The 27,825-nt window shown below is 56.3% G+C and overlaps 1 protein-coding gene across 2 annotated transcripts in view; it reads left to right on the top strand.

The window, feature by feature from the left end:
- Positions 1-5,812: 5,812 nt before the first annotated feature.
- The window catches only part of SLC5A10 (solute carrier family 5 member 10), a gene marked incomplete at its 5' end in the record, with an annotated part of 66,859 nt that continues 44,846 nt past the window's right edge, over positions 5,813-27,825 (top strand). The window contains 7 exons of one of the 2 annotated variants that reach the window (XM_084861525.1): positions 5,813-5,940; positions 18,698-18,769; positions 19,003-19,107; positions 19,483-19,542; positions 20,302-20,406; positions 26,476-26,581; positions 26,881-26,961. In XM_084861525.1, coding sequence (XP_084717651.1) covers positions 5,827-5,940; positions 18,698-18,769; positions 19,003-19,107; positions 19,483-19,542; positions 20,302-20,406; positions 26,476-26,581; positions 26,881-26,961 — 643 coding nt within the window. The remainder of the gene's footprint in view (positions 5,941-18,697; positions 18,770-19,002; positions 19,108-19,482; positions 19,543-20,301; positions 20,407-26,475; positions 26,582-26,880; positions 26,962-27,825) is intronic. The other variant, XM_084861526.1, reaches the window with a different exon arrangement.

Here is a 27,825-nt window from a genome sequence, read left to right as displayed (position 1 = left end):
AAGGGTACTATAAACAACTCCATGTCCACAAACTTGATACCCAGGTTAATGAATCAATTTTTCTTTCTTTCTTTCTTTCTTTCTTTCTTTCTTTCTTTCTTTCTCTCTCTCTCCTCTCTTCTTCTTCTTCTTCTTCTTCTTCTTCTTCTTCTTCTTCTTCTTCTTCTCTCTCTCTCTCTCTCTCTCTCTCTCTCTCTCTCTCTCTCTTCTCTTTCTTTCTTTTTCTTTATTTCTTCCTCCCTCCCTCTCTCCCTTCCTCCCTCCCTCCCTCCTTCCCTTCCTTCCTTCCTTCTCCTCACCCGAGGATATTGTTTCATTGATTTTCAGAGAGAGAGGGAAAGATTGAAACATTGATGTGAGAGACACTTGGATTGGTTGCCTCTGCACAAGCCCTGACCAGGGTCCAGGCCGGGGAGGAGCCTACAACCAAGGCATATGCCCTTGACAGGAATTGAACCCGAGACCCTTTGGTCCAAAGCCCAACACTCTATCAACTGAGCCAAACTGGCTATGGCTGAACCAATTATCTTTTTAAAAAATTCTTACCATAGGATATGTTTTTTTCTATTGATTTTTAAAGCTATGAAGGAAGAGAGAGAAAGAGAAACATCGATTGCCTCCCATATGCATACCGACCATAGATCAAACCCGTAACCTAGCTATGTGCCCTGACTAAAGGATCAAACCTGCAACCTTTGGTGTATGAGTAACACTCCAACCAACTTAGCTCCCAGTCAATTTCTTGGAAGACGATAAATGGCTCAAATAGTTGGTCCTTGTTTATTTTGTCTGTTTCCCTTATTTCTCTAGCTTCTTACTATCCTTTCTCAGCATGGCTCATGGCAGGCTTTCCAGGTAAGGAATGAAAGTTGCTTTCCTGAGAGATGGCAAAGGAGGAACTGTAGGGCATTTTTGGGAACCTCAAGAACTTGAGGAATTCACCTAAACCGATTGGTATTACAGTCAAAGCCTGACGACAACAGTGTGGCTTGGCCTCTTTGCCCTGAGGGGAGGAGTAAAGCTCAAGCTGGAGATTCCAGCAGAGCAGATTTAGAAGAGCCTGTGACCTGCCCTGGCCATCCTTTGTGGTGACTTTAGGGCTGAGTCTGCGAGACCACCACGTAGGCTTCCCCTGAGCTGTCAGGTCAGCATGTGGCCCCTTCCGTCCATAATGCGATAACATTTCTGGGGGCCTCTAGATAACTTAAGGATGAACTTAAGGATGCGGATGGTTGCCCAGGAAACCAAGGCAATTAGAGGGTAGGAAACTCTCAGCCTATCTCCCACCCAAACTCCAGGAGAGTGGCTGAGTCAGTCCCCAGGGGCTTGTGACTCCATCAGCCATGCTGGGCGCCGAGCTCCTTAGTCCGTCCCTGGGGCGTGGGGTTTGGAGAGCCACCAGGCCAGTGAACACACCCCTTTGCCAGGGGGGACGGGCCCCAGCTCCACCGGGAGAGGCTCCTGTGCTCAGGACCCTCTGAGCCTCACTGTACAGACCTCTTTGTCTGGCTGTGAGAGGGCGGGGCTAACTCCTGACTCCATCTTGTACTGTATCCTCCATTTTGTATAACTATGTCACTGTGTAACTGGACCCTAGCCCTCACCCAACCAATCGGGGTCAGCCAAAGCAATGACCTCACCACCCCTCCCCCAAACCCCTATAAAACCCTTTGATCTGCTGAAGCTCGCTCTCTTTCCACCTTGCCGCTGTGTTGGTGTACATGGGACTGAGCTCGGGCTAGCTCGAATAAAGGGCTCCTTTGCTTTTGCATCGGACTCGGCTTCCTGGGGTTTTTTGGGGTTACCAAATCTGGGCATAACAACTGTTCATCTGTCCCTTCACAGACCTTTACTAAAACCATAGCAGCAAAGCGTGTCCCTGCATTCTGTGAGTGGTCCTAGAAAATTATCAGCCTGAAGAGGGGGCTGTGGGAACCCTGATGTGTAGATATCGGGCTACCAGTAGGGAGGCCCGGGACTGAACTGGCGCCTCAAGCAGGAGCAGCCTGATGGGGCAGAGCCACACTCTGTGGGGTCTCGGGGAGACAGTGTCAGGATTGAATTGAATTACAAGACACCCTGTGGTCTAGAGACGAAGCACTGGTTGGTGTAGAAAACCCCACAATGAGGTGTCTGATAGGACATGGACGCTTTCTCTTGGGACAGATGAGCTCACAGGTGTGATATGGTCGGCTTCTCGGCCGGGCAGACCCTGGCTCCTGTGCTGATGGCCACCTTGGACCAGATGGGGATGGACCGGATGGGTTGGACTGGATGGGGTGGGAGCAGATGGGATGGACTGGATGTGGGTGGACCAGATGGGGTGGGACTGGATGGGGTTGGGCCGGATGGGGTGGACTGGATGGGGTGGACCGGATGGGGGTGGACCAGATGGGGATGGACCGGATGGGTTGGACCAGATGAGATGGACCAGATGGGGTTGGGCCGGATGGGGATGGACCGGATGAGGTGGGACCGGATGGGGTTGTACCGGATGGGGTGGACCAGATGAGATGGACCAGATGGGGTTGGGCCGGATGGAGATTGACCGGATGGGGTTGTACCGGATTGGGTGGGACCGGATGGGGTTGGGCCGGATGGGGATGGACCGGATGGGGTGGGACCAGATGGGGGTGGACCGAATGGGGTTGTACCGGATGGGGTGGACCAGATGAGATGGACTGGATGGGGGTGGACTGGATGGGGTTGGACTGGATGGGATGGACCGGATGGGGGTGGACCAGATGAGATGGACCAGATGGGGATGGACCGGATGGGGTGGGACCAGATGGGGATGGATCGGATGGGGATGGACCTGATGAGGATGGACCGAATGGGATGGACTGAATGGGATGGACCGGATGGGGTGGGACCGGATGGGGGGACCTGATGGGGGTGGACGGGATGGGGTGGGACCGGATGGGGGTGGACGGGATGGGGATGGACCGGATGAGGATGGACCGGATGAGGTTGTACTGGATTGGGTGGGACCGGATGGGGTTAGGCCGGATGGGGATGGACCGGATGGGGTGGGACCAGATGGGGATGGACCTGATGAGGATGGACCGAATGGGATGGACTGGATGGGGGTGGACCGGATGGGGTGGACCAGATGAGATGGACCAGATGGGGATGGACCAGATGGGGATGGACCGGATGGGGGTGGACTGGATGGGGTGGGAGTGGATGGGGTTGGACTGGATGGGGTGGACCGGATGGGGGTGGACCGGATGGGGTGGACCGGATGGGGTTGGACCGGCTGGGGTGGGACAGGATGGGGATGGACCTGATGAGGATGGACCAAATGGGGGTGGACTGGATGGGGTGGGAGTGGATGGGGCTGGACTAGATGGGGTGGACCGGATGGGGGTGGACCGGATGGGGATGGACCGGATGGGGGTGGACGGGATAGGGATGGACCGGATGGGGGTGGACGGGATAGGGATGGACAGGATGGGGGTGGACGGGATGGAGATGGACCAGATGGGGATGGACCTGATGAGGATGGACCAAATGGGGGTGGACTGGATGGGGTGGGAGTGGATGGGGTTGGACTGGATGGGGTGGATCGGATGGGATGGACCAGATGGGGGTGGACCGGATGGGGTGGGGATGAGAAGGTGACTGGGCTTGAGCGTGGAGTTTGTCCCTCGTGTCCCCTCTGTCTTGCTCTCCCGGGCCCTGCCCATCAGCTCCTCCTGACCGCAGTCTTTGTCCATGCCTTTTGATCAGAAGAGGGTCCGCGTGTTACCTCTAAAAGGTTTATTTCCTTATTTGTTTTTTCTGACTCCCAGCTGAGGCAGGGAAGGGACCCTGAATCGTGGTGGTTTAATTCCTCACAGACAGCCAGAATTCTCTGTGGTGTGGACCGGCCCACCGCCAGGGCGTCCGCAGAGCACACCGCCTTCTCCTCAGTGGACGCGAAGCCGAGCACACCGGCGGAGAGGCGGGCCTTTGAGAGGTGTGGGCGCTGCGGTGAGTGCAGACTCCCGGCTCAGAGAGCGCCCGTTCTTCTCTTTCCAGGCCTGCCTCTCAGATTCCGGTTCGGCACAGAAAGCTCCCTGCAGACACGTTGCTCATGGACTTCATGTCCTCAGACTCGGCATCAGAGGCGTCTGTGCTCTCTGGTCCAGGCCCCGGCCTCATGCAGAGGCAGAGAGAGGCGGGCGTGGTCCCCGATCCAACCCCAGACCGGGAGTCACCGCCTCGGTGTGCCGGCGGTTTGGTGAAGGTCTCGGTGCTCCTCCCTTGGACAAGGGCACCAGGGCAGTCCGGCCTTTGCAGGGGGCATGACCCCCCTCTCCTCCCAGAAACCAGGGGGACCTCAGTCTTCAGGACAACCCATCCTTTATCCTTCCCACAGCCCCTCCCCCGACTGAGGAGCCCCAGACATCTCCCAGCTTCTCGCACCCTAATCCAGGCCTAACGCGTCTCCAAAGCCTGCAGACAGGAGGCTGGGGTACCCCGCGCTCGCCACCCCCCAGGTTATTTCCTTCTGAGACCCAGAGAGCCAGGCTGAGGAGGGGACCAAATACGTTTTCATCTTAATATTTTTATTTTAGAGAGGGAGGAGGGGGAGGAGGGGAGAGAGAGATGGAGAGATCAATGCGAGAGAGATACATTGATCAGTTGCCTCCCATATGCACCCCACCAAGGATTGGACCTTCAGCCTAGGTATGTGCCCGGACCAGGGATCGAACCTGTGACCTCTGTGCACAGGACAACACTCTAACCAACTGACCTGCTGCCCAGGGCACTGTCCTTTCCAGTTGCTTCATTTTTAAAAGAGAAGTCCAAACGATCTGGCCTTGGATTTGTGACACACTCTAGCAATGGGGTGGGAAATGAACGCCACCTGAGGGTTAGCTGACAGGCGAGGGAGCTGGGAGGCCGGCCTGAGCTCCCCTGGTTTGCTGTGACTCAGTGTTCCCTTGTGGAGGGTTAATGTTAACCCACCCGTTACTGAGTAACAGGCCCAGCGGGCTGGCAGACCTGCGTGTCCCCGTGGCAGCGCTCACCCGTGACCACCCTGGAGGGTGGTGTCCCGGGCAGACTCCAAAGGTGTGAGAGCCACAGGCCGCTCACCATTAATGAGTGAGCGAGTGTCGGGCGGGAGGCCAGCCGTCACTGCCACCAGCCAGGGGGTCTGGGTCAGGATGGAGCGCAGCCCCAGCCTCGTCTCCTCAGGGGCAGTGACATGGCAGTGACACGGCCTCTGTTGGGGGCTGGGTGATGCCGCCTGAGGGCGCTGGCACAGGAAGGGCCGGTGCACCGAGCGGGGCCTGTCCTCGGCTCCGGCTCCGGCGCTCGCTGGGCACCAGGTCCCTTCGCGTCCTGAGGAAGAGGCACGCTGGGGCCTGGGCTGCTTCAGGTCTGGAAGGGGCGTCGGGGCAGGTCCCACGGCCCCTCGGAGTCCAGTCTGGGACCAGGCAGCTGCGGCTGGAAGTGAAGCCATGTCCCAGGCTCCTGGCCTCTCCGGGCGGCGGGCTCCCAGGCGGGAGGCGGGGTGTGGGGTGCGGGGTGCCCTGGTCCCGCCCCTCATGCCCCTCTCAGGAGCCACCCCTGGGTAGCGCCTTTCTGGGAACATTCTGGTGGTTTTGGATCACTCCATTTCCTGTATTTCCCCCAAACCTCCTCTAAATTCAAGGGGCCCCTCCCCTCCCTCCCGCTCAGTTCTGCCTGAGGGCGCCCCGCACTTGGAAGCAGGTGCCCGCCGGCCACGGGCTGGGCCGCCCTGTCCAGCTCGGTTTAATGATCAATTTACCGCGGCCGGAGTGCTATCTGCCTGGCTCGGCCCCTTCGGCGCAGAGAAGGCCCTGCCCCAGGATGGCGGCGGACAACACCACGGGCGACCCCCTGGCCCCGGGCGCGCAGCTGAGCCTGGCCGACATCATCGTCATCGCCGTGTACTTTGCCGCCAACGTGGCCGTGGGCGTATGGGTGAGAGGCCGCGGGCGTATGGGTGAGAGGCCGCGGCGTGGGCCTGGGCCGGCAGCAGCTCCCGGTGACCAGGGCGTTGGGTCCTGCCCCAGTCCCGGGATGGGTTTGTCAGACTGGGACCAGCTTCCTCTCTCTGGGCAGCGGGCTCTCAGCCGCGAAGTGAGCAGAGGAGGGTCTGAGGGATGGGGCTGGGAGCCGGGAGGCGGCAGGTCCTCTTCCCGGCCTCCGCCGCCTCCACGCCAACATCGACCTGAGCACCAGAGCCTGTCTGGATGCCCCGCCGCTGGGTCAGAACCCGGGTCTCTGGCTTTTAAGACATCTGTGCCTGCTGCCTGGCCCAACCCATGAGCCAGTTTCTCTCGCCCTCGCTAAGAAAGACCTGACAGAACCCATCACAGAACCCAGTGGGTGGAGGCCCCAGGAGTGCAGGGTGAGGCAGGCGTCATGCAAGTTGCCTGTCTGCCTGTCCGCCTGTCCACCTGTCCCCCTGTCCCCCTGTACCCCTGTCCGCCTGTCTGCCTGTCCACGTGTCCCCCTGTCCGCCTGTCCCCCTGTCCGCCTGTCCCCCTGTCCGCCACGGCTCCACACGGCCATCGCCGCAGGGGACCCGGGCCTTGGGGGGCGATGGCAGTGCGCCGGGCCCCGTGGACAGGGGAGGCTGCTGTTTACGTGGGATGGGGATCTCTGAGGCCGTCCCGATGCTGGGCTCAGCAGAGGTCAAGCCCCCATGCCAGGTGCCAGGTGCCAGCTGCCTAGGTGCCAGGTGCCCAGGTGCCCAGGTGCCCGGGCCAGTGTTCGGAGCCCTGGCTGGTCTTCGCTTCCGCTTCGGCCTGACTAGGGTGGGAAGGGGGGGGTGGTGCATGCCGCTCGGCATCCTAGGAAGCTGCTTGGCTTCCTGGGCCTCAGCGTGGTGATCTGTAAAATGGACGCCCGCCTACCTGGTCCTCAGTCCACGTCCTGTAGTGGGGGCGGTCTACCTGAGAGGCCCTGGGCTGCACCCTGCTGCTGCCGCCTCCATTGCTGCGGTGCTGGTGGTGGTGGTGGTGGTGGTGGCAGCTGCAGTGGTCGTGGTGGTGTATTAGTGTGATGGTCATAGTAGTGGTGGTAGCTGTGTGGTGGTGGTGGTGGTGATAGTGGTGATGGTAGTGGTGGTGGTGGTGGTAGTGGTGATAGCTGTAGTGGTGGTAGTGATGGTGGTGGTGGTGGTGGTGGTGGTGGTGATGGTAGTGGTGGTGGTGGTGGTGATAGCTGTAGTGGTGGTGGTGATGGTGGTGGTGGTGGTGGTAGCTGTAGTGGTGGTGGTGGGGGTGGTGATGGTGGTGGTGGTGGTGGTGGTGATAGCTGTAGTGGTGGTGGTGGTGGTGATGGTGGTGGTGGTGGTGGTGATGGTGGTGGAGGTGGTGGTGGTATTAGCGGTGTTGCTGGAAGGTGTGGGTAGAGGTCAGTGTGATGTGGTGGTGGTTAGAGCAGCCACAGCAGCAGCAGGTGGAGGAGACTCTCCTGGGATTGGATGGTGAGCCACAGGGAACGTGGGCTCAGCCTGACGCTGTCCTTGGAGCTCTGCTTCTCCACCGTCTCCGTCTCCTGGGACTCAGTGTGGTCGGTGAGCCGGGCCTGGCTGTGCTGGGAGCACGGGGATGTGCGTGTCCCGCAGCCACGGCCGTGTCCGGGAGGGCGGGCATTCAGAGGGCACAGCACGCACCGTGGACACAGAGGCTCCTGCTGAGACGGAGCGGCCGGCCCGGCCTCGGGGGGACGGGAGGAAGGCTTCCCGGCGGCACCAGCGGGGACTCGGCCCGAGGCCCTGAGGAAGGAGTGGGCACCAGGCCCTGAGGAGGGTGTGGGCACCAGGCCCTGAGGAGGGAGTGGGCACCAGGCTGAGGAGGGAGTGGGCACCAGGCTGAGGAGGGTGTGGGCATCAGGCCCTGAGGAGGGTGTGGGCACCAGGCCCTGAGGAGGGAGTGGGCACCAGGCTGAGGAGGGTGTGGGCACTAGGCCCTGAGGAGGGTGTGGGCACCAGGCCCTGAGGAGGGAGTGGGCACCAGGCTGAGGAGGGAGTGGGTACCAGGCCCTGAGGAGGGTGTGGGCACCAGGCTGAGGAGGGTGTGGGCACCAGGCTGAGGAGGGAGTGGGCACCAGGCTGAGGAGGTTGTGGGCATCAGGCTGAGGAGGGTGTGGGCACCAGGCCCTGAGGAGGGTGTGGGCACCAGGCTGAGGAGGGTGTGGGCACCAGGCCCTGAGGAGGGTGTGGGCACCAGGCCCTGAGGAGGGTGTGGGCACCAGGCTGAGGAGGGTGTGGGCACCAGGCCCTGAGGAGGGTGTGGGCACCAGGCCCTGAGGAGGGTGTGGGCACCAGGCCCTGAGGAGGGAGTGGGCACCAGGCCCTGAGGAGGGTGTGGGCACCAGGCTGAGGAGGGAGTGGGCACCAGGCTGAGGAGGGTGTGGGTACCAGGCTGAGGAGGGAGTGGGCACTAGGCCCTGAGGAGGGTGTGGGCACTAGGCCCTGAGGAGGGTGTGGGCATCAGGCCCTGAGGAGGGAGTGGGCATCAGGCCCTGAGGAGGGTGTGGGCATCAGGCCGGCTCTGTGCTGCCAGGCTCCACCTGTCCCAGCACAGCGGCTGTGCCAGGCGGTGTGGGGGTGGGAGTCTGACCTGTGCCTCCCTGAGCCACACCAGCCCAGTGGGTGCAGCTGGCAGAGTTGTGAGCAGAGCGGGGAGCCAGGGCCCACGGGCTGGGAGGTGCCCGGGGCCAGAGCAGAGGGGCCGGGGGCAGGCACAGCTCGGTACAGCGGCCTGTGGGAGGTCAGGAGAGCTGGAGGGCCTTCAGGTCGTGCCCCTGAAATGAAACGATCTGTCCATATACATGTGGTTTTATTGTTGGGCTCTCTGTTCTGTTCCATTGATCTGTGTGTCTATTTCTCTGGCACTACGATGCTGTTCTGATTATCGTGGCTCTGCAGTATAATTTGAAATTAGGTAGTGTGATACCTCCAGCTTGGTTCTTTTTTCTCAGGGTTGCCTTGGCTATTTGGGGTCTTTTGTGATTCCACACAAATCTGATGATTTCTCGAAAAAAATGACATTGGGATTTTGATGACGATTGCATTAAATTGGTATATCTCTTTGGGTAATATGGCCATTTTAGCTATATTGATTCTTCCAATCCACAAACACAGGGTATCTTTCCATTTTGTTGTGTTTTTCTTTTCAGTCTCTTTTAATAATGCTTTGTAATTTTCAGTATATAGGTCTTTCACATCCTTTGTTAAGCTTATTCCTAAGTATTTCATTCTTTTGGTTGTAATTGCAAAAGAAATAGTTTTTTCACAAGTTTTGTTGTTAGTGTACAGGAAGGCAATGGTTTTTGCATGTTGATTTTGTACCCTGCAACTTCACTGTGTTTATTGTTTCTAATAGTTTTTTTGGTGGAGTCTTTAGGGTTTTCTACATGCAGAATCATGTTGTCCACAAAAAGTTACAGTTTGGCTTCTTGCTTCCCTATTTGGATGTCTTTTATTTCTTTTTCTTGTCTGACTGCTCTGGCTAGGACTTCCAGCATTATGTTGAATAAGAGTGGTGAGAGTGAACATCTTTGTCTTGTTCCTGACCTTAAAGGAAAAGCTTTCAGTTTTTCACCATTGAGTATATCAGTTGAGGGTTTATCATTTTCTAGATGCTCAGTGCACGAAATTTGTTTGTTTCTATGTATTGGGTAGAGCTGCTAAGCCTCCTTGAGTTGATAGAGTGGCCTTGTGTAATAGATGTTCTATAGGACCCAGTGGCTCAGCCTCCCCAATCACCTGCAGTGGACATTCTTGGTACACCCCTTTGTGGGATGTGTGCACAGTCCTGTGGTTGAGCCTTGATTGCTGTTGGTATCACTGGGAGGAATTGACCTCCAGGCCAATTGGCTGGGGGGACCAGCTGCTACTACAGTGGGAGATCTGCTGTGCAGGAGACACCTTATGGAGCAGGACTTTCTTCACTGGGGTTTTGGTGCTCACTGAGTCTTCCCCATGAGTGTTATCGCTTATGGATGTGAAGAGTTGTAATCTGGTGTGCTCTCACACTGATCACTGGGTACACTGGCTCTTGGGTCTCCAAGGAGGTGCAAAGTCAGCCACTGCCGGGGGCCATCCAGCAGGATCTACAGAGAGAGCTGCAGATTCCTCCTCTTTGTATGGAGTTTGGAAGTGCCAGATGAGGTCAGACAGGCTGGTGCTGGTACCAGGTGTTGGGGTTTTTATTGACAGGTTCGGGGCTCCCTGATCCAGCTGCAGCTTGTTTAACAGGTTTTTAGTCTTTGAAAGGATAGGCCATTAATATGCAAAAGCCACTGAGCACAGCTTGGGTGGGGTTGTAAATTGAGTGGGGCGGGGTCTCAGGGAATCACCAGGGCAGAACAAACAGAGATGGCTGCCAGTCAGGTCCCAGCACAGGAACAATGACCGCTGCCAGCACCTCCGTCTGGAAGAAAGCCACCCCTGAGTTCCTTCCCTGATGCCAGACAGTCCAATTTCTCCCTGTATGTGTCTGGATCCCCCAGAGCCTCTTACCAACACTGGAAGTCAGAAGAAGCGAGGGAAATTCAGTTCATGGTGCCGGCCTCTTAAGAGGAGCAGCTGGGTCTCCAGTGACCTGTGTGTCACTCAGCTCCAATCCACATATGTTTTTAAAGTCCATAGTTCTTATGGCCTGTAGGGACTTCTTTCCCCAGCTCTGGACTCTGGGCTGGGGGTCTTGTGTGGGGCTGGGACCCCTTGCTCCTCTGGGCGCCCTCCACAGGGGTGATTTTCCTCACAATTAAAAATGCGGCACACCTGGTGCCAGCCCAGCTTGTTCTGTGCCTCTGCACCTCCTACCAGTCTCAGTGTGCTTTCTTCTTTACCTCGCTAGTCGTAGGACTTCCACTCAGCCAGCTCTGTGGCAGTTCTAGATGATGGTTGTTCTGCATTTTAGTTGTAATTTTGATGTGGTTGTGGGAGGCAGTGAGTACAGCATTTGCCTATGCTGCCCTCTTATTTCTCTTAGTCGTTCACTCTTAATCTCCTTAATTGCACGCTTCATTTCCAGGATTTCTGATTAGTTCTTTTTTAAAGTTTCAGTTTCTTTGGTAAAGTACTCATTTTGTTCTTTGATTTATTTTCTGAGAGCATTTGAATTGCCTGTCTATATTTCCTCATATTTCATTGAGTATTTTCAGAATGGCAAATCTCTATCATTTATGTCATATACTAGTGGCCTGATGCATGAATGAAGATTGGTGCAAGAATGGGCTTTCATTCTCCTGGCTGCTGGCACCACCTTCGCTCTGCCCAGCCTGCCTTTCCCTTCTGGCCCAGAGCTGCCTTTATGCCTTCTCATGCTTCCCAAAAGCCCCAAGCAGCTGGGGTGGTGCAGAATGCCTGCATTCTGCCCCTCCCTGACAGCTCTGCACCTGTGTATGCAAATTAATCTGCCATCTTTGTTGGGTAAATTTGCATACTCATACATGATTGGCTGGTAGGTGTCGTGAAAGTACTGTCAATTAGCATGCTACTCTTTTATTAGGTAAATTTCCATATGGTATAGATTGCTTCTGGGGATTTTTCCTTTTCTTTCTCATCATCCTTGTTAACATGGTTATTCATGATATTTGCTGTTCTCCTTTGCCTAGCATTTGTATCTGTCTGTGTATATATGGCTGATAGCAGCTTCCTCTGAAAAGGTCTTTCTACTATTTTCCAGCAGATAACACTGAATTGCAAGATTTTGTTTTCCTCCACAGCTTCTGTAAGAAAGTATAGCTGTGCTTCTTGGGGGTGGGGTTTGTTTTGCCCTCACTGTAATGGTGACCCCTGACCTCTGTGGGGTCCCACCCCAAGTACCCCACCTGGGGATCAGTCACAGAGGGAAACAGCAGTTCTACTGAGACAGGGAAATGGGAAGCAAGTTTTGGGAGTCCAAATGGTGACAGTCCTCTGTGGTTCCATTTCTTTTTCTGAAATTTCACTGCCTGGTCTGACAGTGGAGCTGCATGGCCAAACCCTGTGCTTTGTCAGCATCTGCTGGCTCAATCACTGTTTGCTCTCTTGCTGCTCACCCTACCGGACTGCTCCTCCACACTGCCCCTTCCTTCTAGCCCCCTTGCATCTCTCTGTTCCTCCAGTGGAACGGAGCATCTGCTACTGCTGGCTTCCTCCATTCTCTACGCAGAGCCTTGAGCTCCCAGCTGCAGAGCTGCACCTGCAGGCCATCTGTGCTTTTCTCTCTTCTTGTGTCCCAGTTTATTCTTGGTTTCCCACATTTAGATGTTTCAGTATGCAGGTCTCTCAGGCATGGGATTTCTTTGTTAAATTATAGTTGGTTAGGTTGTTGACATTTCTATTATCTCTTTAACGTATTGCTGGATTCAATTTGCTAATATTTTGTTGAGGATTTTAGCATCTATGTTTATCAGGGATATCCTATCTAATAAAAGAATAATATGCAAATTAACCATCACAAATATGGTGGTGCCCATAGCCACAAGACGGCAGCACCCAGTCCCCTCAGCCCTGCCAGAGTCCCCCAGTCCTGGGGAAGGGGAGGCTGCTGAGAGCAGGCAGCATGAGCGGCCTGGAAGAATGCTTGCTTTGTTGCCACGGTGACGAGGCAAGCATCCTGCCCCAGCCACCAAGGGCCTCTGGGATGCGGAGAGCCTCTGGGCAGCGGGCTCAGAGCAGCCAGGCCCCAAATAGAGCAGAGAACCACGGGGAAGGGGCCTAAGCCGTCAGGGCTCCTGGATAGGAGAGGGCTCCCAGATTGGAGAGGGTGCAGATTGGGCTGAGGGACCCACCCCCTGCACAAATTTCATACACCAGGCTTCTAGTTGGCCTATAATTTTCATTCTTTGTAGTTTCTTTAATTGGTTTGGAATTAGGATAATGCCGGCCTCATAAAAGGAAGTCTTCCCTCCTCTTGAATTTTCTGGAGTAGTTTGAGGAGGCTTCTCAAACATTCTCTTTTGAATGTTTAGTAAAACTGGCCTGTGAAGCCATCAGTATAGGACTTTTATTTGCTGGGAGTGTGATTCACCTACGTCCCACGTGGTTCAGGGTTCAGGAGCTGGGAGAGGGGCAGCAAACAAATGAAAGAGACAAGATAAGAAATAATAATTTGGAAATTGGTGGGCCAGGCGGGAGCTCAACCCAAGAGGAAGGATGCGCTTGGGCTCAGACCCTGTCACCCTTTTATTCAGTTTGGGATACACGTATAGCCCTTAGGCTGGCAGTTTCCAGTAACAGACAATCTTGTCAGTAAGGATTTACACACTGTCTGGTGGGAAGTTGCTTCAGTTACCATTGTCTCGACTAAACAGTGGGTGCATAGCTCTGACCTTTGCCAGGGCTCAAGGGTCACACCTCTCTACAGTGAAGACAATAGGTGGTTTCCACAGGGAGGTTTTTTTTAATTACTTCTTCAAATTCGTTAGTTGTTACCGGCCTATTCTAGTTCCCTGATTCTTCCTGATTGAGTTGTGGAAGATTGTATAGTTGTTCATAATTTTTATTTGTTTGTTTGTTTTTTATAGTCCTTTGTAGTTCTGTGGTGTCCATTGTTACTTTGACGCTTTCATTTCTGATTTTATTTATTTGGCTTCTATCTTTGTTTCTTGATAAAGTCTGGCTGATGGTTCATCAATCTTGTTTATCTTTTCAAAGGACCAGCTCTTGATTTCATTGATCTTTTATGTTGTATTTTTAGTCTCTTTGCCATTAATTTCTGCTCTGATATTTATTATTTTATTTTTTTCTACTTCTTCTGGGCTTTTCTTATTGTTCTCTTTTTAAGTTGTGGGTTTAGTTTAATTGATGTTTTTCTTGTTTTGTGAGGTAGACCTGTAACGCTATGAACTTCCCTCTCAGAACTGCTTTCACTGTGTCCCATAGCTTTTGGGTGATGGCACGTCCATTTTCATTTGTTTTCAGGAAGTTTTATTTCTCCCTTGATCTCATTGTTAACCCATTCATTGTTTAATAAGATGCTATGTAGCCTCCATATGTTGAATATTTTTGAGGTTTTTTATTATAGTTTATTTCTAGTTTCATGCTATTGTGATCTTAGAATCTTATATAATAAAAGCCTATGCAATGTTGTCACAAGATGGCCATCACAAGATGGCTGTGCACACAGTAGAGGCAGGGCCCAGTGGCCGTTCCGCATGGTGAGGACTGAGGTCCCACAGCTCTGTGTGGCATGGAGGAGGCTGGTCCTGGGATCTCTGCCACCTTGCACACAGGAGGCGGGTCCCAGTGGAGGAGGCGGGTCGTGGCAAGGGAGGGCAGTCACGGGTGATCAGGTTGGTGGGGGAGGGCAGTTGTGGGCAATAAGGCTGGCAGGGGAGCAGTTAGGCATCAATAGGGCCAGCAGGGGAGTAGTTAGGGCAGGCAGAAGTGGTTTCGGGGCAGTCAAGCAGGCAGGCAGCCGAGCGGTTAGGAGCCAGTGGTCCCAGATTGTGAGAGGGATGCTGGACATCCCCCGAGGGGTCCCAGATTGGAGAGGGTGAAGGATGGGTTAAGGGACGCCCCCATGCATGGATTTCATGCATCGGGCCTCTAGTCCTATGCACTGAGTGGCCGGATTATTATGATCTCTGAATGCATAATCTGGCCACTCAGTGTAGACTGACCATAGATAGAATTGGGATTTTAAAATAAGGTTTTTCCATGTATAAGAACTGCATTGTGGGTCGTTAGAAAGAAGCAGAGGACTTACTAGCCAGAGGCTGGTCCCTTGACACATCAAGATTTGCAAGCTTTCCCTTATACATAAATGCTCTGAGTGGCCAGATTATACGTGTTCAGAGATCATAATAATCTGGTTACTCAGTGTATAATAAAAAATTAATATGCTAATTAGACTGATGGCTGAATGACTTTCCGGAATGACCAGTGTGTGGGGGGTGTCACGGGGCCGTGGGGCAGAGAGGCAGCCAGGGCCATGAGGCAGCTGGGGCTGCAAGGGCCGGACCTCTCGCCTGAATTTTGTGCATCGGACTTCTAGTATACTTGATATAATTTCAGTCTTATTGAACATAAAGGCTTATTTTGTGTCCTAACAGGTAGTCTATCTTTAAGAATGTTCCACGTGCACTTGAGAATAATGTATATTCTGAAGCTTTGAGATGAAATGTTCTATAAAAATCAATTATATCCCCCTGATCTAGTGTGTCATTTAAGGTTGCTGTTTCCTTGTTGATTTCTTTTGTGTGAAAAATCTCCAGTGATGTCAGTGAAGTCCTCTACTATGACTGTATTGCTGACAATTTCTCCCTTAAAGTTCTCCAGGATGTTTTAAATAATTCTTTTATTTGCTGAATCCAGATTGGTTTCTAGTGCCCTGAGTGTATATCAGCCTCTTTGGTACTTTACTAATATATATATTAGTAAGGGCCTACAATACATTTATTTATTTATTTATTATATTTTATTGATTTTTTACAGACAGGGAGAGAGAGGGATAGAGAGTTAGAAACATCAATGAGAGAGAAACATCGATCAGCTGCCTCCTGCACACCCCACACTGGGGATGTGCCCACAGCAACCAAGGTACATGCCCTTGACTGGAATTGAACCTGGGACCTTTCAGTTCACAGGCTGCTGCTCTATCCACTGAGCCAAACTGGTTTTGGCTTAATATATTTTTTAATTGATTTCAGAGAGGAAGGAAGTGATAGATAGAAACATCAGTAATGAGAGAGAATCATTGATTGGCTGCCTCCTGCACGTTGGACCGAGCCCACAACCCAGGCACGTGCCCTCGGCTGGAATCGAACCTGGGACCCTTCCTCTGCAGGCCAATGCTCTATCCACTGAGCCAACCTGGTTAGGGCGAGTCCTCCAGGAATTTTTAGATATATTTATGTGCTCATTTATTGGGTGCATATATAATTACCAGGGTTAAATCCTTTTGTTAGATCAGTCCCTTTAGTATTGTGTAATGACCATCTTTGTCTCTTTTATCACCGTTGTTTTAAAGTCTATTTTCTCAGATATAACTATTGCTATCCCCACCTTTTTCATTTCCATTTGCATGGAAAATTTTCATTCTGTGTGAGTCTTTTGTTCTGAGGTGGGTCTCTTGAAGAGAGCATATATTTAGGTCATTAAAAAAAAATCTATTGAGTTACCCTATGTTGTTTGATTGGAGCATTTAAGGTCATTATTGATAGGTACTTATTTATTACCATTTTTATTCTTTATGCCTATGCTCATCTAGTTCTAGATTTCTTCTTTTTCTTCCAATGGTCCCTTTAGCGTTTATTGCTATGCTGGTTTAGTCATAATAAGCTCATTTAGCCTTTTTTTTTTTTTTTTTTTTTTTTTTTAAATCTGGGAAGTTCTTTATTTTCCCTTCAATTTTATTTGTTTATTTTAAATATATGTTTATTGATTTCAGAGAGGAAGGGAAAAGGAGATAGAGATAGGAACATCAATGATGGGAGAGAATCATTGATCAGCTGCCTCCTGCATGCCCCACACTGGGGATCAAGCCTGCAGCCTGGACATGTGCCCTGACTGGGAATCAAATACATCTTGATTGGGTCTCTCTCTGCCTCCTGAATTTATGTGACTTTTTCCTTCACCTGGTTTGGGAAGTTTTCTGTCATTATTTCTTCAAATAGGTTCTTTACCCCTTGATCACGTCTCCCTCTGGTGCAAATGATGCAAATGTTGTTACAGTTCATGTTGCCCCAAAGTTCCCTTAAATTCTTGTCATACTTTTTTTCTTTTTAAAAATATATTTCTTATTGATTTTTGAGAGGAACAGAAAATGAGAGAAAAAGAGTTAAAATATCAATGATGAGAGAATCATTGATTGGCTGCCTGCTACATGCCCCACACTAGGTATGTTCCCTGACTGGGAATTGAACCATGACCTTCTGATTCATAGGTCGATGCTCAACCACTGAGTCATGCTGCTCAAGCTGTCATCATACTTTTTAAGTGTTTATTTTATTTTATTTTTGCTGCTCTAATTGAGTGTTTTTTCTACCTTATCTTCCAAATCACTAATTTGATCCTTTGCTTCCTCCAGCCTCTTTAAGTTCCTTCTAGTGTCTTCTTGATTTCAGATATGGTATTTTTCATTTCTGACTAGTTCTTAATCATGGTTTTTCTTTCCTTTTTAATGCTGATGTCTCCCCACTAAGTTCCGTGTAGTTCCCATTAAGTTCTTTGTAGTTTTCACTAAGTTCCTTGAGCATCCTTTTAACCATTAATCTGAACTCTGTGTCTGATAAACTGCTTACCTCCATTTCATTTAGCTCTTTTTCTGGAGAGTCATTTTTTCCCCTCATTTCATTTAGGGGTTGTTTCGTTGTCTCCCCATTTTAGTTGTTGCTTTGTGTTTGTTTCTATGAATTAGGTAGAACTGCTACGACTTCCAGTCTTCATGGGTGGTCTTTCGTAGTAAATGTCCTGTGGGACCCAGTGGTATAGTCTTCTTGACCTCCTGAACTGGATTGTCCCTTTTGTCACTTCTTCGGGCTTTTCTGTTGTAATTGGGTCTTTTTAAAACATGTATATTTTTATTGATTTTAGAGGGAGAGAGAGATAGAAACATCAATGATGAGAGAGAATCATTGACTGGCTGCCTCCTGCATGCCCCCCACTGGGGCGTGAACTCACATCTGGGCATGTGCCCTGATTGGGAATCAAACCATGACCTCCTGGTTCATAGGTTGATGCTCAACCACTGAGCCACGCCGGCTGGGTATAATTAGGTCTTGATTGTTATTTTCCCATTCTTCGGTGGGCTCTCCTCTCAGGCTGGCTGACTGTGAGGCTCAACCCTGACCATGTCACCTGAGCTGTTATTCAGGTACAGTTGTTCTAACGCTCCACCCAGAAGTACAATTGGTATGACTCTGTTGATTGCTGTGCTTAACGGATATAGTCTAGTCCTGGCCAGGCGGTTCAGTTGGTTGGAGCATTGTCCCGACACACCCATGTTGTGGTTTCATTCTCAGTGAGGTGAGAAATGAGTAAAACTGCAGGAGGCCATGAGCCAGAAGTCAGAATGCAGAAGTCAGAACTGGAGCAAGAACTGAGAGAAGCTGTGTGTCCTTGGAATGTTAGTTAATATCTTAAGCATTAATTTCTCCGTCAGTTCACTCTCCATGAGGAGAGAAGCTCTGAGATCCATTTTAACCGTTTTAAAGTGTACAGTCGAGTGGCCTCTAGTACATCCACAATGCTGTGCAACCACCAAAATATTTTCATCACCCCACAAGGAAACCCCAACTTACTAGCAGTCATTTTCTATTGCCCCTCTCCCTGGCCCCTGGCAGCCACTATCTACTTTTTGTTTAAGGATTTACCTATTCTGGACATTTGTATGAACAGAACCACACCACGTGGTCTTTTGTGCCTGATTTCTTTCACTGAACAGAATGCTTTCAAGAGTCAGCCATGTTGTAGCATGTATTAGTATTTCATTCCTTTAGATGGTTGGATCCTACTCCATTGTGTGGAGAGACCATGTTTGTTATCTACTCATCAGATGGTGGACATTGGCTGTGTGAATACTGCTGCTGTGAGCATCCATGTGTATGAGTTTAGTCTGAACCCTGTTTTCAGTTCTCTTAGATATGCACCTAGGAGGGGAATTGCTGGACATAGAATAATTGCATGTTTAACTCTGAGGAATGGCCACGCTATTTTCCACAGCAATGGCACCATTGTACATTCCTCCCACAATGCACAGGGGTTCCAATTTCTGCTCTATCCTCGCAGTCCTCCTGTCGAGCCAGCAGGAACACCGTGAGCGGCTACTTCCTCGCGGGCCGGGACATGACATGGTGGCCGGTGAGTGCCCCCTGACTCCTCCCACCCCTCCTCCTATTGGGGCCACATCTGACCTGCAGGTCAGCCAGCATCCTTGAGGTCACTGCCCAGTCCAGTTTAAGCCGGTGGTGATGAGGCTGTCAGGGGGTCCCCAAGCTGGGGGTATAGGAGTGGGGTCCTGGAAACTGTGTGAAGGCGGGAACTTTGGAATCCGGGTGGCTCACAGCTGCTTCCTTTTCCTCTCTCCCCACCAGATCGGAGCCTCCCTCTTTGCCAGCAGCGAGGGTTCTGGCCTCTTCATTGGACTGGCCGGCTCAGGCGCAGCTGGGGGCCTGGCTGTGGCAGGCTTTGAGTGGAATGTGAGCTCCCAGAGTGGGGGTGCGGAGTGTGGGGGAGCAGGACCATCCTGCACGGCCCTGGATAGGGCTCCTCTGGAGTCCGCACCTCGATGGCCAGAGGGGCACCTCCTAGCAACATAGGCCTGCCGGTGCCAGCTGGTTCTATGCACAGTGTTGCTGGGAGGTCTGGCTTCAGAATGCCAAGATGCTGGGCAGATCAGCAGGAAGGCAGCTGCTGGCCTTGGCTCAGGCCATCTGTTTACAGAGGTGCGAGGAGGGGAAGGGGGCGGCCTGAGTTCTCCTGGCAAGTCAGGCCTCAGACCCCCGGTCCCCGTTTCTCCTTCGGAGCAGGGCTGTGGGGCTGTGCCACGGCCTCACCCTGCCTCTCGCCCGCAGGCCACCTATGTGCTGCTGGCCCTCGCGTGGGTTTTTGTGCCGATCTACATCTCCTCGGAGGTGAGTCTGCTCCTGGGACCTCGCCGCAGCCTCCCCTGGGCGGGGCCTTGGTCCTGTTGGTGGCGGCGATGGGCAGGACCCTCTGGCCTCACTCACGTTGGCAAACTCTCCAGGCTGTGTCTATTATTATGCAATTAACATGCCTATAAGCCCAGCAAAGCAGGCCCCTGGACGTCAGCCCGGCACCTTCTCTGTTGGCTTGCCCGCTGCGTCTAGGAGCCCACACCTCAGTGCCAGAGGGGCCCTCCTAGCACCTTAGGTCCAACAGTGCCCAGATGTGTTCTGTGCAGCAGTGCTTCTGGCACACAGCCACACACCTGGACAGCACACCTGGTGGCACGTCGGGGTGGCACACCGGGGGGTTACACCTGGGCAGCACTGCCCTGGCCTCTGCCCACTCTTCTAGCCCCAGCTGGGCAGTCACTACGTCTGGGGGACCCACTTCCTGGATGTCTCTCAGTCTGCCCTGCCCTGCCCCTCACCGTCACCTCCATCCAGCCTCATCCGGTTTTGTCCTATCAGCTTCCGAGCCGTCCCCCCCTCCCAGCAGCACCCCTCCAATCCATTCCCCATGTCAGTCTTGAGCAGCTGCCCCCCCCACCCTCCCCGCCCGGGAGCCGGCCGCCACTGCCCTGCCTGAGCCTCAGACGAGGTGGGACCTTCGCCTGGAGCCCAGGGCTCAGTGGGCCCGGCCTGCCCTTGAGCAGCCCCCAGCCCGAGTGCTGGCGCAGCTCAGCAGTGACCCTGCTGCCTCCCCAGATCGTCACCATGCCGGAGTACATCCAGAAGCGCTACGGAGGCCAGAGGATGCGCATGTACCTGTCTGTCCTGTCCCTGCTGCTGTCTGTCTTCACCAAGATATCGGTGAGCCGCCCACCTCCGCCTCCAGCCAGCAGAGCCTGGACACTCCCCACACCGGAGGCCCCCCAAGCAGGCCCGACGTCCTCTCACCCTGTTTAACATCTGGGGAAACTGAGGCCCAAAGAGGGACCGTGCTGGCCTAGGTCACTCAGAGAGTTGGTGACAACGGGCCCAGGGCCCCCCGAGTGGGGCTCAGCAGCCAGCAGAGTTGGGGGAGAATGTAGGTTCTGTGCCCCCTGACTCACCGCAGGCTCTAGATGTGGGGCCCCAGGGGGTACTCAGGGTCAGGGGCTGTGGTGGACATCCCTGGTCAGCCTCTGGCCTTCCCTGGACCTGAACTGAGGTGAGCAGAACTGCCCACGAGGGGGCGCTGAGAGCCCGCCAGCTCTGGGCTGAGGTCCAGAGGCTGCAGGAGGCCCACCTGCTGCCTCTCACTGTGACTGGTCAGCACTGTCACCAGCTGGTCCCCAACAACACCCGCCCCGGCACTGGGGTGCCGGCACAGCCTCTCCCCGGGGCCTGGGCCTGGTCCCGCGGGAAGGGTCAGAGCAGAAAGCACACCGGAATGCCAGTCAGCAGTGCTGGTGGCTTTCCTGTCCAAGCCCTGATTTTGCAGGCAGGGAGCCAAGGCCCGGGAGGGCATGGCCTGGTCTCAGGCTTGCTGGTGGCTTCAGGGCAATGCCAGGCCTGGCTCTCACTCCCCTAGCGGGGCTCAGGAGCGGGTTCCTGGCTGCATCCTGGGTCAGCCTGCTCAGAGCTGAGTGAGCCTGGACGGACCTGAGACCTGAGACCCGAGCCTTGGCCCCCGAAGGCAGTGGACTGGCTGGCCTGCCTCTCGGGTTCTGTGCAGGGGTTCGGGGGGTGGGGGGGAGGGGGTGGGGGAAGGGAAGGATGTGGGAGCAATGTGCTCTGAGAGCCTGGCTTCTCAGTGGTGCTCACCTCCTGGGCCTCCTTCAGGCCGGCTCTGGCCTGGGAAAACCCAGACAGGCCCTGGGTTTTGTGGAGGGAGAGGAGGCCCCACTGGTCAGCCAGGAGCTGCAGGCAGGCTCCCTGGAAATTAGGTCCTGGGAGAGGGACTGCTCCTCAGAGGCCCTGGGGCGGCCTGGGACTGGCCTGGGGTGTCCTGGGACTGGCTTGGGGCAGTCTAGGGTCCACCTGGACCACATGGCTCTCCCTGGGGGTCTGACCTGGCCTTTGGCCTGACCCTCCCCTACCTGGGGCCTGGGGACAGTGGTTGGCCGTCCTCTGCACTGCTGACTGGCATTCCGGTGTGCTTTCTGCTCTGACCCTTCCCGCGGGGACCATCTGCTCTGGGCCTCTCTGTGCACCCCCAGGTCACTCGGGGCCCAGAGCATCCTGTTCCTGTGCAGGCTTCCGGGACCTGTTGACAAGCAGGCACTGCTCTGCCCTCCAAAGATGAGGTGCTCTCGGAGCATCACGAGCTTCCGGCTCAGGGTTTCCCTTTGAGCCTGGGGGACTGCTCTGATTGCGCTGAAGGCCCAGTTTAGAATTCCCCACACCTGCGCGCCCTCTCCGCCTCCCCGGCCCCTGCGCCAGCGCCTCTCCTGGGCCCGGAGGCTCAGAAACAGACAGGACCTGGCCCTGCTCTGAGGGCACCAACAAACCCATGTGCCATCGGCTGTGGCTGCCATGTCCGCCCTGCCGGAGCGCGGCAGTGCGGGGAGGCTGGAGGCGCTGATGCCAGCGGTCCAAGGACCAAGCGGCCTGGGGGTGGCACCGCCAGGCTGGAGTCAGTGCCTCGGGCCCTCCCCGAGGACAGGCCCGAGGGCAGGAGGAGCCCCCTGGGCTGCAGGGGCGGAGGCCTGGGCCTGGGGGGCTCCTTTATCCCCGATGCAGCCCCCTGGGGGTCTGTGTGAGGTTTATGTCTCACACTCAGAACCACCCGAGATGGCGGCGTGGGTGGGACTTCCGGAATGAGGACCGGTTAGGGGGAGGTCCTGCAGCCCAGTGCACAGCGGAGACAGCTGAGCCCGAAGCGTGGCTGCACGTGCCGAAGGCCCTGCTGAGCCGGCAGCATCGGTTAGAACCCAGGCCGCTGCCTCCAGGCCCGGCCGGCCACTGCCCGCTGTGCCAGAGCAGCCACAACGGGATGCTCCAAGCTCCACTCTGTGAGGAGGGTGGCTCGGTTTACACCCTGTAAGATGGGGAGCAACCCAGCGGACGTCAGGGCCGGGGCTCCAGCACCGATGCGGGGCTGCCCAGGGGAAGCAGAGGGGGTAGAGCCTGGCTGACGGCGCTGGCGGAAGTTGTTTGCAGGCCGAGACCAGCCGGCCTCCGAGGCCCTGGCTCCCTGGGCTGAGCCCCAGGGATGCCCACACACTGCACTCCCAGGACCCATCCCAATGCAGCCTGTCCAGAGAGAGACCACAGGGCCTGCCTGCTGCCACCCTCCGAGGGGACCCGGTCTGCAGAGAGAACACGCTACAGTGTTCAGAGAGCACCACAGGGTGCAGGGAGCACCCCTCGGACAGGGCTGAGGGAGCCCGGGTCCAGCTCCATCACAGTGCGGCTCTGGGCCTATCTGCTCTCTGGAAAGCAGGGAATCTCGGCATGACACAGTAGGCCAACGGCGCCTACACGGTCCTTCACGTGCAGCCCTGGCTACGTCCGTGACCTCACCGCGCCCTCTTCTCCCTGTTGCACCTGGCAGTCCAGCATGGCCTCCTCTCAGCCTGAACATGTAGGCATAGTCCTGCTTCAGGGCCTTGGCGCTCGCCCCGGTCTCTGCCTGGAACCTTCTTTCCCTGGATTGCCACGTGGATCACCCGCTGACTTGTCTCAAGGCTTTCAAAGCTCACCTTCCCCCTGGGGGCTGGCCTGCCCAGCAGGTCCGGACCCGCGCCCTTTCCCACCCGTGTACGATCTTGCAGTATGCTGCATAGTTTGCTTAGAATGTCTGTTGTCGCCCCCATTTCTCTCTTTGTTCAGTGATGTATCCCCAGTCCCACTCCATGGGAATGAATGAGATAATATATGCCAGGGATCAGCTATCTCTGTTTTGTCAAAGGGCCAGTAGTAAATACTGTGGCTTTGCAGGCCACATGCAAACTAGTTGAGCCTCCAACAAGCTGGGTTTGAACTGCGCAGTCCTCTGCCGCATGACTTTTCCAGTAGCTTCGCCGTTGGCTCTCCGTTTCCTGGGTTTTGCATCCAGGATTGGGGGTCCACGGATGTGGAGGGCCAACCATATGGATTCTTCTTACTCCGCGCACATCAGGGACTTGAGTGTCAGGGGACATGGTGTCTGTGGGGTCCTGGAATTAACCCCCACAGGCACCGAGGGACTGGAGGTAAGTGCCAGGGGGCATAGGAGTCAGGACCCCGAGCCCCAAGTTGTTCCAGGGCCATTGCCTCTGAAGTGTGAACGGCACCGGTGGGCCTGTGCACGGCGGGGCGCCAGGCCCGGCTGACTCTGTTCTGGCTCTCGGGAGCTTAGTTCCAGACAGATAAGCACACAGACCAACGCAGTCCCAATGAACAGCAAACGTGCGGCAAGAGCAGCGAAGGCTGGGCTGCCGTGCAGTGAGAGAGCGGGAGTGGGACCAGGCTCGGGCGGGAGATGAGAACGCGGGTTCGCAGCAGCTGAGGGAAGCTGGTGGGGCTGGAGATGCGGCCACAGCGGGAGCGGTGATGGCAGGGCTGCCCGGGGCTTTTGCAGCGGCGAGGGGGGTGGGGAGGGGGCGCTGAGGTGACGGGATGGGCGGAGGAGGGAAGTTGAGGTGATAGGGGAGACGCTGAGGTGACAGGGGAGGGTGGGGAGGGGAGGCCTGAGGTGGGAGGTGACAAGGGCGTTGGCGGTGGGACTGTCCTGCAGCTGTGGCTGGTGGGTCTGGTGCAGGGAGTGGCACAGGGGAGGTCTCTGCAGGTGAGGGATGGTGATGGCCCCGGTGAGATGGGCCGGTGTGGGAGCGGATAATCTGGGGGAAATCGCCATGATAGCTTCTCTGCTGCCACACGTGCAGGGGAACAGGGTCGGCCCAGCAGCGGGGAGCTTGGCGGGACAGCCCCTCTGGCCGCCTGGGCCTCGGTGCCCTGGGCTCTGGGTGTTTTCCAAGCTCAGGAGATGGTGCCACCATGGGGCCCGTTGGCTCTAGGGACCTGGGAGCTCAGGGCCCCCAGGGCCAGCCCCGCGAAGGCTGCAGCACGGCCCGCCCGGAGAGACTGCAGGGCTCCGGGCAGCGTGCTTCCCTCCAGTGCGCCTCCTCGTGGCGGAACCAGGCCGGACACCCCCCTGGGAGGACAGCCCAGCCTTAGAGATTCTCAGAATAAAGCAGTGTGTGTGTGCAGGCAGAGTGGTTTCTGAGGGGAGAGGGAAGCCCTGTGGGCAGAAGGCTCCGTGAGGGCGCCACCAGGCCTCCCATTTGGGGAAGAAGTGGCAAGGTCAGTTGGCGAGGACTGAGTCTGGGGTCAGACCACGGAGCAGCCCCCCAGCGGGTCCCAAGTGAGAGGCCAGGGCTCTGCCCAGCAGACCTGGCTAGCCTGTGCCCTTGTCCCTGCTGCTGCCCCTGCATCTTCTCCCAGGGTCTGCCAGCAGGCGAGTCCCTCTGGCTTCGCCTCTATCTGCTCTCTTGGCCGAGGAGAGGCACAGGGGGAGTGGCCGGCGGGGTCCAGAGGGGATGGGGAGCTGGGTGCTCCTGCGGCCTCCCCTCCCCCCTTCACTTCATAGATAAGAGCCAGAGGCTAGGGTGGAGCAACCTGTAGCTGGGCCAGTTGGCCAGGGACACAGACCCAGGTCCCTGCAGCTCTGGGTTTAGGGCTCTGAGCTTCTACCGGTTGCAGCTGGCCTGGGTCTGCCGGGGAGTGGCTTTGGAGGATGAGATGCAGGTACTGGGTGAGCCAAGGCCTGAGGCAGCCAAGTGCTGGCGCTGGGTGGTGAGGCCGCGTCACCTGTGCTTACAGGGACGTGTGGCCGGAGGTCAGGCACAGACCAGGACCGCTGAGGGCAGCTGGGGTTCAGGGAGGGTGTTCCGTGGTGGCCAGAGGAGGGCTCGGGGGCCTGCCGCCTGGCACTGCCACCCTCTACTTCCCGGGGTCTGACCTTATGCTTCCCTCCCTGAGCCTCCGCCTCTCCTCTGTCTCACGGGAGCTGGAGGGAGATGCCTCATCGCACGCACACGCGCACATACAGACACGCGTTCACACACGCGCGCGCGCGCACACACACACACACGTGTCAGTCTCCGCACAGCTGGGGTCCTCCCAAAAGGAGGTGAGGGGGAGCCTGGGGGAGGCCAGAAACGTAGGCTGTCCCGAAGGCCCGGGAGCCGGCGTGCTGGCGGCTCCCCGCCGAACCAGGTGCTGGGGTAGCTCAGGGGGCTGTGCCCTCCGGCCGTGCAGACTGGCCACAGCCCAGCTCAGCCTTCTCCGCAGCTGAGCCCAAAGGCTGTTCCTGGTTGTCTCCGCTCTTAGCCAGCAGAAATGGCAGCCTGGAAGCCGGCAGGCCCTGCCCTTCTCTTTCTGGATGCCCCCTGCTCAGGGCGACAGGCAAGCTCTGGGAGGCGGTCCAGGGCGAACCCTGGAGCAGGGGTTCTTGCCCCAAACGGGCCTGGATGGGAGGGCCGTGGGCCCAGCCCTGGGTCCAGCCTCGGCCTGCCACAGTCTGACGTAAGTCTCAGTCCCCGGGGCATTAAGCCAGCCACCCGTTTCCCTGCCCACCTGGTCTGCTCTGGAGGCCCCGGTGACAGGGAGCGGGTACACCCAGCGGGCCCCTGGACAGAGGCACGTGCACCCGCTTCCTGAGGCCGCTAGCTTTGTGGCCTCCCCCAGGAAGTCCTCCTGGGGCCTCCTCTTCAAGGACCCCCTGGGAGCCACAGGGCCAGGCTCTGCCCTCACCCCGCAGGGGCCAGGTTCAATAGCAGTGCTGCTCCCGGTGGGCGAGGGCCACTGGACTTTATTCCCAACACCAGTGTCCCTGCTGCACACGGTGCCACGGCCAGGACTCCTCCGCCCTCACCCAGCCCTGGCAGGGGTCCCCTCCTCTCCCACAGGCGTCGAGGCCACATGGGGAGCGGGCCGCAGCTGGGCCTCTACACGGATGCCTCTCGCACACAGATCGACCTGTACGCGGGAGCTCTGTTCGTGCACATCTGCCTGGGCTGGAACTTCTACCTGTCCACCATCCTCATGCTCGCCATCACCGCCCTGTACACCATCGCAGGTAGCGCCTGCGCCAGGCGTCCTGGAGAGGGGAGGGGGACTGACCGCGGGCTGGGCGTCCGTGCCCGAATCGGAGGCCAGCCGAGCCCACAGGCAGGAGCAGGGGCAGGGCCACCTCCCCCGCAGCCCTGGACAGCTGCAGTCGGGCTGTGCTGCCCAGCTTCCTGCTCCCACCGCTCACCCCACCCCCCACCCGGCAAAGGGCAGGGCCCGGATGTGGGGCAGCAGCCGCCCGGAGCCCTGGAACCGCGTCCCGGTCCGCTCCCTCGGACCCGGCCCTCCAGCCCCCTCTCTCCGCAGGAGGCCTGGCCGCCGTGATCTACACGGACGCCCTGCAGACACTCATCATGGTGGTGGGGGCGGTCATTCTGACGGTCAAAGGTGAGGGCCACTGACAGCTGGCTCAGGGCTCCAGGGTGAGGCGGGCCCCAGGGCGGATGTGCAGACGCACAGAGGCCACAGACCTGCCCGGTGTCGGCTCCGATCGCTAAGAGCCATGTCCAACCCCAGGAGCCTGGGTGAGGCGGGGAACACAGGCAGGCAGACCTGCCCTGGCAGACCTGCCCTGGGCTCCAGGAGCCGCTCGCTCCTGGATGACAAGGAGGGCCGGGCCCCACAGAGGGCAGCCTGGGCCTTTAGTCTCTCCCAGACTCAGGCGCCCGATCCCGTCTTCTGCCTCTTGCGTCGTGTGTGTCCCTTGGCTCTGAGCCCTCAGCCCAGCCTGGCCTGGGCTCCCGGCGGCAAGGATGCTGTGCTCAGAGTCTAGGCAGCAGACGGCCGCGTGGGAAAGGCGGGGAGCAGGGCCTGGGTTCTCCTGTGTCCAGGCGTCTGTGTATCTGCTTCCTCTCAGACCAGGGGCCGGAGACCCTAGGCCCTACTGCAGGCGAGAGGCCTGGGCGGCCAGGCCCGTGTGGAGGGGAGTGGCTGCAGACACAGGGGCCTGGCTGGGCCCGAGGGCTGGCCCTGAGGCAGAGGCAGTGAGGGGTGAATGTGGTCTGGGCTGGAGGCCTGCTGCTGGCCCTGTGGCCTGTCACGCTGGTCTGTCCCCCGGACCCGGGTTCCTTTCTCAGGCCGGTCACTGCCGGCCACTCTGCCCTGCCCCCTTAGAAGCCCGGGGTGGACTCTAACACTCCACTCCCCGGACGGGCCTCACAGGCTAAGAAAAGCACTTTGCTTCCTGAATTGGGTTTAAAGCCCTTGCCCACGGCCAGCCAGCCTCAGAGGCCACAGGACCGAGTGCTCATT

The sequence above is a fragment of the Pipistrellus hanaki genome, assembly GCF_964339955.1.
Source record: "Pipistrellus hanaki genome assembly, chromosome: 16".
NCBI lineage: Eukaryota > Metazoa > Chordata > Mammalia > Chiroptera > Vespertilionidae > Pipistrellus > Pipistrellus hanaki.
Note: the sequence above shows the minus strand (reverse complement) of the source record. Positions and strands in the feature narration are given on the sequence as shown.